At 43.4% G+C, this 12,870-nt stretch overlaps 1 protein-coding gene across 3 annotated transcripts in view; it reads left to right on the forward strand.

Moving 5' to 3' along the window:
* The window catches only part of grin2aa (glutamate receptor, ionotropic, N-methyl D-aspartate 2A, a), a 315,483-nt gene that overhangs the window by 222,615 nt on the left and 79,998 nt on the right, over window positions 1–12,870 (forward strand). For all 3 annotated transcript variants that reach the window (XM_063059218.1, XM_063059219.1, XM_063059217.1), the window contains exons 6-8: window positions 1,344–1,512; window positions 2,215–2,368; window positions 11,769–11,894. In XM_063059218.1, coding sequence (XP_062915288.1) covers window positions 1,344–1,512; window positions 2,215–2,368; window positions 11,769–11,894 — 449 coding nt within the window. The remainder of the gene's footprint in view (window positions 1–1,343; window positions 1,513–2,214; window positions 2,369–11,768; window positions 11,895–12,870) is intronic.

The following is a 12,870-nucleotide window of genomic DNA, read 5'->3' on the forward strand; positions in this document are numbered from 1 at the left end:
AAGTGCTAAACATGCCCTTACACTTCCTCCCTCACCACCATTCAGGGCCCCAAACAGTCCTTCCAGGTGAGGCGACACTTCTCCTGTTAGTCGACTGGGGTGATATACTGCGTCTGGCGCTCCTGATGCGGCCTTCTCTATATTGGCGAGACCTGATGCAGGCTGGGAGACCATTTCGCTGAACACCTACGCTCTGTCCGCCAGAGAAAGCAGGATCTCCCAGTGGCCACACATTTTAATTCCACGTCCCATTCTGATTCTGATATGTCTATCCACGGCCTCCTCTGTAAAGATGAAGCCACACTCAGGTTGGAGGAACCACACCTTATATTTCGTCTGGGTAGCCTCCAACCTGATGGCATGAACATTGACTTCTCTAACTTCCATTAATGCCCCACCTCCCCTTTGTACCCCATCCGTTATATATATATTCTCTCTCTCTCTGTCTCTCTCTCTCTCTCTCTCTCTCTAACTCCTTGCCCATCCTCTGAGCTTCCCCCCACTCTTCTTTCTCCCCAGGCCTCCCGTCCCATGATCCTCTCCCTTCTCCAGCCTCATATCCCTCTTGCCAATCAACTTTCCAGCCCTTAGCTCTATCCTTCCCCCTCCTGTCTTCTCCTATCATTTCGGATCTCCCCCTCCCCCTCCCACTTTCAAATCTCTTACTACCTCTTCTTTCAGCTAGTCCTGATGAAGGGTTTAGGCCCGAAATGTCGACTGTACCTCTTCCTATAGATGCTGTCTGGCCTGCTGCGTTCACCAGCATTTTTTGTGTGTGTATTGCTTGAATTTTCAGCATCTACAGATTTCCTCGTGTTTGCAAACATCAACACGCATTGAATCTTGGGAAGGATGTGACATTCTCATTGACAGAAAGCAAACCTTTTAGTGACGACTATATTTCAGGAATCTTTCAGCAGATGAAAAACGTAGATTAGGTACAAATGATCTAAGTGTACATTTACAGCCAGTGGTACCACGTGAACGTCACATTTATAAATGATTATATTCATCTTAACTTCGCAACTATGATGAGAGTTGTAATTAACATGAGAAGTTACAATTAGAAGTCTGGCATTAATTTTATCATTTGGAAGCTTAGCTCATATATATTAAAGAACTTTCATTTGCAAGTTACCTCTTTCTTTTAAAGAACTGAATGCCTCTTGACTAAGTAGGGAGAAGCATTCATCTTGCATTTATGTATTCATACATTTCAAGGCCATGATAATTAACTTGAAATGTAATTGTTTGAAATGTTTTAGACAGTAAGGACTGTTTCCATGTTCCTACAACAAAGATTCATTTACTGTTATTAACTCATTGCTTTCTTCCTTTGACAGCAACTCCACTGGCAAGGGGCACTATGTGAAGAAATGCTGCAAAGGGTTTTGCATTGATATTCTGAAGAAACTTGCAAAGACTGTGAAATTCACATACGACTTGTACCTGGTGTCAAATGGGAAGCATGGGAAAAAAATCAATGGTGTTTGGAATGGAATGGTTGGTGATGTAAGTCGTCTTAGGTAATAAACAGTGGCAAGTAGTTGCATAGTGATAGGTTCAGGATCTTTCAGCAGATAAAGCCGTCCCTGCCCCAAAGCTGATCCCTAGAAGATTGTATGACAATAAGACATATGAGCAGAATTAGGCCATTCGAGTCTGCTCTGTCATTCTATCATGGTGATTTATTATCTCTCTCAACTCCATTCTCCTGCCTTCTCCTCGTAACATTTGGTGCCTTTACTAATCAAGAACCTATCAACCTCTGTTTTAAATATATCCAATGACTTAGCCTCCACAGATTCCCCAGATTCACCTCCCTCTGGCTAAAGAAATTCCTCCTTACCTCAGTTGTAAATAGAATGGCCTTCAGTTCTGAGGCTGTGCCCTCTAGTCCTAGACTCTCCCACTACAGGAAATCTCCTCTCCATGTCCACTCTCTGTAGGCTTTTCAATATTCAATAGGTTTCCATGAGATCCCCACTCATTCTGCTAAACTCCAGCCATCAAATGGGCCGAGAGCCATCAAATGTTCCTCCTATATTAACCTTTTAATTCCCAGGATAATTCTTGTAAACCTTTTCTGGACTCTCTCCAATGTCAGCACGTCCTTCCTTAGATAAGGGGCCCAAATGAGGCAAATGAGAACTGTACAGAGTGTGTTTTAACACATTCCACCTTTCTCTTTGTGGCTGTCTGCACTCCCTCCAGGTGATGTATCATCGAGCAGAGATGGCTGTTGGCTCGCTGACTATTAATGAAGAAAGATCGGAAGTTGTGGACTTCTCAGTGCCCTTTGTAGAAACAGGAATCAGTGTTATGGTGTCTCGGAGCAATGGCACAGTTTCACCCTCTGCATTTTTAGGTAGGACATTTCAAAATAGTTAACCTGTTTTATTCTTCATCCATCTTTTGAAAGTTCAAAGTAATTTTATTATCTAAGTACGTATACAGTAGGCCACCATATACAACCCTGAGATTCATTTCCTTGTGGCATACTCAATGAATCCATAGTAGAATAATAACCATAGTAGAATCAATGAGAGATCACAACAAAGACAACAAAATGTGAAAATACAAAATAAGTATAAATAAATAAGAAAAAAATATTGATAACATGAAATAAGGAGTCCTTGAAAGTGAGCTTACAGGATGTGGGCACAAGTAAATTTAACTGACATTATCACCTTTAGTTCAAAGGCCTGGTGGTTGGGTGGGTAATAACCGTTCCTGAACCTGGTGGTTTGAGGCCTGAGGGTCCTGTATCTTCTTCCTGATGGCAGTGGCACGAAGAGAGCACGACCTGGGAGGTGTGCTTCTCTGATGATGGAAGCTGCTTTCCTGTGACAACGCTCCGTGTAGATGTACTCAATGGTGGGGAGGGTTTTACCCGTGATGGATTGGGCTGTACGCACTACTTTTTGTATGATTGTCTGTTCAAGGGCATTGGTGTTTCCATACCAGGCTATGGTACAACCTGTCAACATACTTTCCACCACCCATCTGTAGAAGTTTGTCAAAGAGGGACAGAGGGAGAAAAAGGAGAGAGAGCGAGAGAGAGGAAAGAAAAATCAATAATAATAAATAACAGATGGGGTATGAAAGGGAGATGGGGCATAAAGGAGGTGCCTCACATTATTATTAATTTTTATTCTCTCTCTCCTTTTTTCTCCCTCTGTCCCTCTCACTATGCTCCTTGCCCATCCTCTGAGCTTCCCCCCTCCCCCTTTCTTTCTCCCTAGGCCTCCCGTCCCATGATCCTCTCGTATCCCTTTTGCCAATCAACTTTCCAAGCTCTTAGCTCCATCCCTCCCCCTCCTGTCTTCTCCTATCATTTCGGATCTCCCCCTCCCACTTTCAAATCTCTTACTAGCTCTTCTTTCAGTTAGTCCTGACGAAGGGTCTCGGCCCGAAATGTCGACTGTACCTCTTCCTATAGATGCTGCCTGGCCTGCTGCGTTCACCAGCAACTTTTATGTGTGTTACAGTGTATGTACAATGTACCCATGAAAATGTATATCCAATACTGTCAATGTAATTTAAACAGCATCTTAATATTCACACCGTGGCCACTTTATTAAGACCTCCTGTACCTAGTAAAGTGGCCACTGAGTGTGTGTTTGTGGTCTTCCGCTGTTGTAGCCCAACTGCTTCCAGGTTTGACATGTATTCTGTTTAGAGATACTCTTCTGCACGCCACTGTCATAACACTGTCTGAGTTACTCTCACCTTCCTGTCAGCTTGAACATTTTGGCCATTCTCCTCTGACCTCTCAATATCAAGGCGTTTTCACCCACAGAACTGCCCCTCACTGGATGTTTTAGTGTTTTTCACACCATTCTCCATAAACTCTTGAGATTGTTGTGTGTGAGCAGTTTATGTGATACTCAAACCACTTTGTCTGGCACCAACAATCATTCCACAGTCAAAGTCACTTACAGTAGATCACATTTCTTCCCATTCTGATGTTGGGTCTGAAAAACAACTGGACCACCTGACCATGCCTGCATGCTTTTTTGCATTGAGTTGCTGCTACATGATTGGCTGATTGGATATTTGCATTAATGAGCAGGTGTACAGGTGTACCTAATAGAGTGGCCACTGAGTATATGCAATAGTGTCAATGTAATTTAAACAAAATCTTAATATACATTACTGGCCCTTCAACATGGAATTTCAACACTTGTGTCTATTGCAATGCGTCTTGACCTGAAATGTGGGCTTTTTATTCCTCTCCATAAATGCTGCCGGACTTGGTAAGCTCTTTTAGGAATTTGAGTGTGTTATCCTAGATCTAGTTGTCACTATGTGTGGGCACGTGGCCAAGTGGTTAAGGCATTTGACTAGCGACCTGAAGGTCGAGTGTTCGAGCCCCAGTCGAGGCAGCATGTTGTGTCCTTGAGCAAGGCTCCTAACCACTCAGTGCTCTGCGACGACACTGGTGCCAAGCCGTATTGGCCCTTGCTCTTCCCTTGGTCAACATCAGTGTTGTGGAGAGGGGAGATTTATAGCATGGGCAACTGCCAGTCTTCCATACAACCTTGCTCAGGTCTACGCCCTGGAGAGTGAAGTCTTTCCAGGCACAGATCCATGGTCTTGCAAGACTAACAGATGCCTTTATTAGTTGTCACTATTATTACTCATTATGGGATGGTTGATTTGAGATGTTCTTGTTCTACAAAGAAGTTGTTGTGTAGCTACTGTTGGCTCATCATTGAATTTACACGTATCTCATCCAAGCCTCATCCAGATGATGCCTAGTTCTATGATGCAATCCTTAGCAATCATTTAAGTCATGACAATTCTCTGGAATGTTCATCATCTTGTTTCAGTTGTCTCAGGTAGTTCACAAATTGATGGAGCAGAAATTTGCTTAAGTTGTTGCTAAATTGAAGGAAGTATTGGATCCCAGCCACATCTGTCATGCATGACATTTTCTTTGCTGAATTCAGCTTTATTGGATCTAGTTAGGACCCCTCATTGATACTCACTTCAATATATTTTTCCAAGTTACACTACAGCAGGCATTCACTGCACCTGTTCATTAAAACTCTCACCTTTCTCTCATCTCTACGTTTGCTGTGGTCTGTCCTTGTCCAATGGCAGGTTGCCCATTGGCATAGTCTTTATGGCAGTGGATCAATTATATGTTCCAGCTTTTGCCAAAACAATTCAGGTGCAGAACTAATCGCAAAAGGCATACTCAGCCAATAATATTTTCCTAAAGGTATACTGAAGGTTGAAGATTCTCCCATTGGCAGGCTCTACATGCCAAAATCAAGTCTTGGCTTTCTGCAAGCTCCGCTCCAATTTGGCAGCATATCTTCTATTAATTTAGTTCAATTATAGTTCCTCTTCAGATCATGTGATCCAGCCAGGTACACAGCTTGGCGGACTTTTGCAGATATGCTATGGGGTTGAAGTAGCTACTGCTGTGTTGACTAACTTTTTAAGTTCAGTCTTCAGTTTCTCCTTGAGAGTTACAGGAACATATCTCATCAACCGCTCACTATCATCTAGGGCATGATGGGGCTGTCCCTTCAGCTTTGTAGTCCCATCAACAACAGCTGCAATTTAATTCAGCAGCTGCTTCCTGAGGAGTATAGAGCTTGCATGTGCCACGGGCTGTTCTCTCATCAAGTTATCTGTCTATACAGTTATCTGCTCTATTTACTCGTTGGTACAAATTTGACATTGCACTTCTTTCCATTCTCTGCATATCTTACTTTCAACTGCATTTTCCCAGTGCTATTGCAGTCATATAGTTGTACATTCTGAGAGCTTGCTTTGTCTCTGCAAGTTTCCATTGGAATGATGTCCCACGTGTTACACTACTCTTTACCTGGAACTGTACACGCTTTCCTTCTGTTTCCATCTGCATGGAGAACCTCCTCCCATCTTCTATATATATCCCTATATATAGGGATGGATTTTACATGGCAACTTGACTTCGCCTATCACAGAATTTCTCTGTTTCTGTCTCTATCTCTAATGTGAGCAGATCAAGAGTAATGTGTTACTATCAGGGCTGTAGGACATACCCTGCTATTAGGAGCAGAAGTGGCCGGTTCAGCAGAGGTGACCACTTTGTGCTGAATTCTGACTTTGATTTCATCATCCTCTCTCATTCATCTGATGTCTTGTATAAAGTTAAATTTGTCCACCTCAGGATCAGAATCGTTGCAGTACTTCTCAATGTGCATTGTTCTTTGCAGCGTTCCTCCCCAGAGGCAGGACGTTTCTCGATCTGGCATTCATGCTGTTTGCCACAATACTTGCATACCTTACACTGCCACTCTTTCTTTCCGTACTTCCGTTTGACTGCATGAACGGAACTCCGTTGCCTGCGATCCAGTTCATCATATCCGGCTTTCGTCACGTCTGAGCTCTGGATTTGATAGACCCCTGTCAGTTGTGAGCCTCAGCAAAAGCTCACTCTGTCCTGCATCTCCAATTTCACTTGCAATCCAGTCAGAAATCAAAGAACTCCTCAGATCTCTGAAGTCACAGTTTGCAGCCTGCAACTTTAGTTTAGTCAAGTATATGTCAAATGTCTCCCCATTCACCTGATGTCTTGTCTAAAGTTCAATTTTTTCACCTCAGAATCAGAATCGTTGCAGTACATCTCAATGGCTTTGAGAAATTCTCCCAACATCTAACTGGCCGACATGGTTGTTCATTAAAGCTCTCTGACTTGGTGACCAACTAGATAAATCCCTTTCATTCTTATACTCCATTATTTTTCGTTGTCAATTGGATACAGAAAGACAATTCCTACTTCAGTTGCTTCCACGCATTGAGACTACTTGCCCATTTGCGAAGGTAGCATTATCTGCTCCACCCTCCCACAGCACAGTGGCAAATCAGTTATTGGAAGACACCAAGACTTATGTTAACCAAACACTATTTCAATGATATTCGGTTACTGGACCCCTTGCAGCGAGTGTTTCTCATTGTTTCAATCAAACAGAAGTTACATAAAACTTAATCGAGCTACTACCAGGTGCCATGTTGTAGTGTACTTATACTTTTTGTTAAATTTCACCTTCATTTAACTTCACTCAGTTCAACACTGAACTTATTCCACAACTTGTGAACTCCCTTTCAAGGACTCTACAACTCATGGTCTCAGTCTTATTTGTTTATTTATTATTTTTTTTATTTGCCAGCTTGCCTTCTTTTGCACATTGGTTGTTTGTCAGTCTTTGTGTGTAGATTCTGTTATATTTCTGTAATTGTGAATGCCTGCTAGAAAATGAATCTCGGGGTGGTATATGGTGATACTATGTACTTTGATAATAAGTTTTCTTTAAACTTTGATATTTTCCCTTTCACATTCAGCTTGTTCTTGGGAAGTTGTGTTGAGCTTCCATCATGGCTTAACATCCTGACCTCTGACCTCAATGTTTTCGGCTTACATTACTATTACTAGGTAGTTCTACATCTCTTGTGGTCTCACTCCAAAGGATGAACATCCAGTCTTAACTGTTGTGATAGCAATGTTTCTGTGGAACAGCAGTGCTGCTATGGGACTTGTAAGCTGAGTGCTGTGTTTCTGTGCTGTATATTGAATTCTGTCACCAGCAACTGAAAACAGAGAATGTTGTAAATACTCTGCAGGTCAGGCAACGTCTGCAGGGAGAGAGAAGGAGTTAACGTTCCAGATAAATGATCTTCCATCAGAGCAAGGAAGCGTATTCAAATGTATTTTATAGTTGCAGAGAAGGGGGAGAAATGGAGAGGAGAATGTCTGTGGAAGGGTGGAGACCTAAAGAGTGAAAGACACAAGTGGTTTGGTGATTGTTGTGAGAGGATGAGGCTTCTTAGTCTGATCTGTCATGAAGAAATAGGTGATGGACGTAAACAGATCAGAGAGAAAAAGAAGGGAAAGCGATTATCCCAGCAGTCCAAAAGCCGTCATGAATAAAGCGAAATGCTGATTTAATTAGTAAGATGCTCTGTACACAATAAAGACTTTTAGCATCCTCTTGGGACTCTTCTTCTTACAACAGCTACCAACTACCTTTAAAATTCTTTTATTGCTTATTTTTCAGCATAATTCCTTTGATCCTGCTGTGACTAATACATATAACAGGTTTGGGGGAGGATGTGGGCAAACAGAGTGAACATTGGCAATGGGGAATTAATGAATGTGGTCTATGTGTTAAAAGTCATAAATTTAATGAGGGTTGTCTTATGACAGGTCCACGTTGGGGGGGTGTGGTCAACCCCACCTCCGATATCACATTATTTCCATTGCCCAGAGCAATCACTTACAGCGTGTAGGATTGTGTGTTTTAAAAGTCATGAGCGGGTGGTTTGTTGGCAAAGCACATTCTCAGCTCTGAACCTTCTCCATTTCATATAACCCGAGAGCTGATTAGTGCACTTTGAAATCTGGGGCATGCTTTACATTTACAGTATATCAGGAGAGAAATCCCTCTCTTATTTCTACTTCAGGTAAAGTCTAACTTGAAACTCTAGAGAGTACAGTACTTTCATTGCAGAACAGACCTGTTCTGTCTGGATTTCTGTGCTCGTATCTCCGAAGGGGACTTGAACTCTCAATCTGCTGATTCAGAAGTAAGTTTCCCACCCACAGGCCAAAGTTGAGACTTCATTTGATTGGAGTGTAAATGTTCCACCCGGGGGAGTGTGGCTGACAAAATTAGAGCCTTTAATCCCAAATTCACAATCTGGGGCACAAAATATCATTCAAGTAAGAGCAAATGTTCTTTTTAATTGTTAAATGAGTTCTTATGTGATGGGTGATGATTAATTATAATCATTTTTACACAAAGAGAAATGGAACTTGTTACCTTGGTTCATTATATAAACAGATGAATAGTATCAGTAGAATATACACTGTGATAGTCACAGAAAACGGGCATCAGTACATGCACCATGAACGTCAAGCTTTCAGTATGGCATTGAACATAGAACACAGATGTAGAGCACAGCAAAGGAACGTGCCCTTTGGCCGCTGATGTATCTGCTGAACATGATTCAGGAAATACACAGTTCTTTTCAAAGTTAACTGGACAGCATTTTACAAAGTTATTGTTCAGTTCCTAATGGTTAGATTGGAGGCAGGAGGCACTGCAAGTACAAAAACATAAAAGGTGGAAGGTCCCTTGCTTTTCTTCCCAGGATCTATTGTTCAATTACTACGTGCCATGTCGTATTACATGGGCGATCATGGGTTTCTCGTGGCCATGACTGTCCTTGGGAAATCTTTCTACAGAAGTGATTTGCCATTGCCTTCTTCTGGGCAGTGTCTTCTTGAGACGGCTGACCCCAGCCATTATCAATCTTCTTCAGAGATTGTCTGCCTGTGGTCGCATAACCAGGATTTGTGATATGCACAGCCACTCATACGACCATCCACCACCTGCTCCCATGGCTCCACATGACCCTGATTGGGGGCGGAGGGAGGGGCTAAGCAAGTGCTACACCTTGTCCAAGGGTGACCTGCAAGCTAGCGGAGGGAAGGAGCATCTTCTACCTTTTTTGGTAGAGATGTATCTCCACCCCACCACCCTATCCCAGTATCTATGTGTATATTTATTTATTTATGGGCATTCTATGTTGGCGCCAGAAGTGTGGTGACACTTGCAGGCTGCCAGGCACAGTCCTCGCTGACTTGGTTTGATCTAAATGACACATATCACTTTATGATTTGAACTCTTTCTCGATGTCTCGGTCTCCATCTCTGGAGACAGACTGTCCACTGACATCTTCTACAAGCCCACTGACTCTCATAACTACCTTGACTATACCTCTTCCCACCCCGCCATATGCAAAAATGCCATTCCCTATTCCTAGTTCCTCCGTCTCTGCTGCATCTGCTCCGAAGATGAGGCTTTCCATTCCAGGACAGCTCAACTGTCCTCTTTCTTTAAGGATCGTGGTTTCCCTTCTGCTGTCATCAATGATGCCCTCACCCGCACCTCCTCCATTTCCCGCACTTCGGCCCTCACCCCATCCTCCCGCCACCACAACAGGGACAGAGTTCCCCTTGTCTTCACCCACCACCCCACCAGCCTCCGGATCCAGCACATTATCCTCCACAACTTCCGCCACCTTCAACAGGACCCCACCACTAAGCACATCTTTCCCTCTCCAACCCTCTCTGCTTTCCGCAGGGAACGATCCCTCCGCGACTCCCTGGTCCACGCATCCCTCCCCACGGATCTCCCACCCGGCACTTATCCCTGTAAGTGTAAGCGCTAAACCTGTCCCTACACCTCCTCTCTTGCCACCATTCAGGGCCCCAAACAGTCGTTCCAGGTGAGGCAACACTTCACTTGTGAGTCTGTTGGGGTCATCTATTGCATCCGGTGCTCCTGGTGCGGCCTCCTCTACATTGGTGAAACCTGACGCAGATTGGGGGACCACTTTGTGGAGCACCTCCGCTCCGTCCGCCACAACAAACAGGACGGTAGCCACCCACTTCAACTCTGTTTCCCATTCCCATTCGGATATGTCCATACATGGTCTCCTCTACTGCCAAGATGAGGCTAAACTCAGGTTGGAGGAGCAACACCTCATATACCATCTAGGTAGTCTCCAGCCTCTTGGTATGAACATAGAATTCTCCAACTTCTGGTAATTCCCTCCCCCCCCCCTTTCCCTATCCCTATTTCACTCTGCCTCTCCCCCAGCTGCCTATCACCTCCCTCATGGTTCCGCCTCCTTCTACTACCCATTGTGTTTTCCCCTATTCTTTCTTCACCTTTCCTGCCTATCACCTCCCTGCTTCCCCTCCCCCACCCCTTTATCTTTCCCCTGACTGGTTTTTCACCTGGAACCTACCAGCCTTCTCCTTCCCACCCTCCCCCCACCTTCTTTGTGGGGCCTCTGCCCCTTCCCTCTTCAGTCCTGACGAAGGGTTCCGGCCCGAAACGTTTACTGATCGTTTCCATGGATGCTGCCCGACCTGCTGAGTTCCTCCAGCGTGTTGTGAGTGTCGCTTTGATCCCAGCATCTGCAGATTATTTTGTGTTTACTTTATGATTTGATGTACTTGTGACAAATAAAGCTAATCTTTAATCTTTATTTATTTACAACACTTTGTTAGTAATAACTTATTAGGGTGTAAGATTTAAAGCAAACATTGAATTGTATAGCAGTGTAGATTCACTCAGAATACCAAACCCAGAAACAACAGCAACGTTTCCTAATAAATGCAGGGTAGTTGCGTTAGTAAAATACATTGAGTGGAGTATGGTTGTATAATCCCACCACTGCCTAGAAGGTGTTTGTACGTTCTCCCCGTGACTGTGTTGGATTCCTCCTGGTGCTCCCACATTCCAAAGACGTACCGATTGATAGGTTAATTGGTCATTGTAAATTGTCCCGTGATTAGGCTGGGATTAAATTGTGGGTCGCTTGTCACCACGGCTGGAAGGGCCTGTTCTGTGCTGTATCTCAATAAACAGAATAAACAAAAATGTTGTGCATGAAATCAGTGGCAGTCATTTATAGCAGTCTGATCATGGAGTTTGATTGACAGAGGAGTTACCCAATCACCTCCACTCTCACTGGCTTTGGTGTTGACACTGTATGTAGCAAATGAGGACATTGGTTGCTGATCTCTTCCTCCAGTTTGCTATTGATCCCCAACTGACAAGACAATATGTTTCCAATGGGATGCTGACTTTGCAATTTTCTGTATAATTCTCTCCTTCCAACATTGTAGGACCTGTCCCCTTTATGGATAATGAGATAATGTATTAAATAATGCCTTCTTTCCTTCCTTCTAGAACCCTTCAGTGCTGCTGTGTGGGTCATGATGTTCGTAACACTCCTTATCGTGTCTGCCATAGCAGTGTTCGCTTTTGAGTACTTCAGCCCTGTTGGGTACAACAGAAATTTAGCAAAAGGAAGAGGTGAGTGTTTAGTCCTGCTTGTATTTTCCTCCAAGCAAAATTGGAACAATTGTAGCCATTCCCTTGTCTCACTGTATATCAGATTATATTACATGTTGCATGTTCAGTGCTGATGCATAAGTTTTTGGGTGGTGTACAGATGATGGCAGTCACCGTAATAAAGCTGTAACAAGTCTCCTCTCAACCTCCTCTGCTCCAAGGTTAACCAGTCTCAGACTCCCTAGTATGTTCTTGTAACGGAAATCATGCATCCCTGTGCTAGGCTAATAAAAGATCTGTAACATGAACCAAACACCCTCAAACAGCTTATTAAAGGTACCAACCATGGCTTCGTTGCAGTTGGTAGACTTCTCACCTCCGAATAAGCATTCAAACTTTGCTCCAGTGCTACGCTACTGGAACACACGGTGGCACAGAAGATGTGTTACCTGCCTCGAGCTGTAAGGAGCTTGAATGTTCTTAAAGCTCAAGGTTCAATGTAACTTTATTATTAAAGGATAGTCACCATATAGGACCCTGAGTCCATGTGGGTTTCGTCTGGGTGTTGCGGTTTCCTCTCACCTTCCAAAGATGTACGGTGAAGGTTATTGCATTGCTGGCATGCTACGTTGGCGTTGGAAGTGTGGCAATCCTTGTCAGTTGTCCAGCACCATCCTCGCTGATTTGATTTGAAGTAGTCAATGCATTTCACTGTATGTTTGATATACATATGACAAATAAAGGTAATCAGATCTAATCAGTGCCAGTACCAAGGAGGTGCCAAGAGTTGGAAGTGTCTGTCTATTCAAAAAAACGTTAAACTGCGTCACCATTGCATGTAACATCCTTTGGCAGTATTTTATAAAAGAGTAGAGGAATTCTAATTGGGGCTTTGTTAATTATCTCATATCCATATATATATATATACATACTTACATACCCTGAGATTCATTTTCCTATGGGCATACTCAGCAAATCTATAGAATAGTAACTATAA

This window comes from Mobula hypostoma, chromosome 9 (genome assembly GCF_963921235.1).
Source record: "Mobula hypostoma chromosome 9, sMobHyp1.1, whole genome shotgun sequence".
Classification (NCBI taxonomy): Eukaryota; Metazoa; Chordata; class Chondrichthyes; order Myliobatiformes; family Myliobatidae; genus Mobula; species Mobula hypostoma.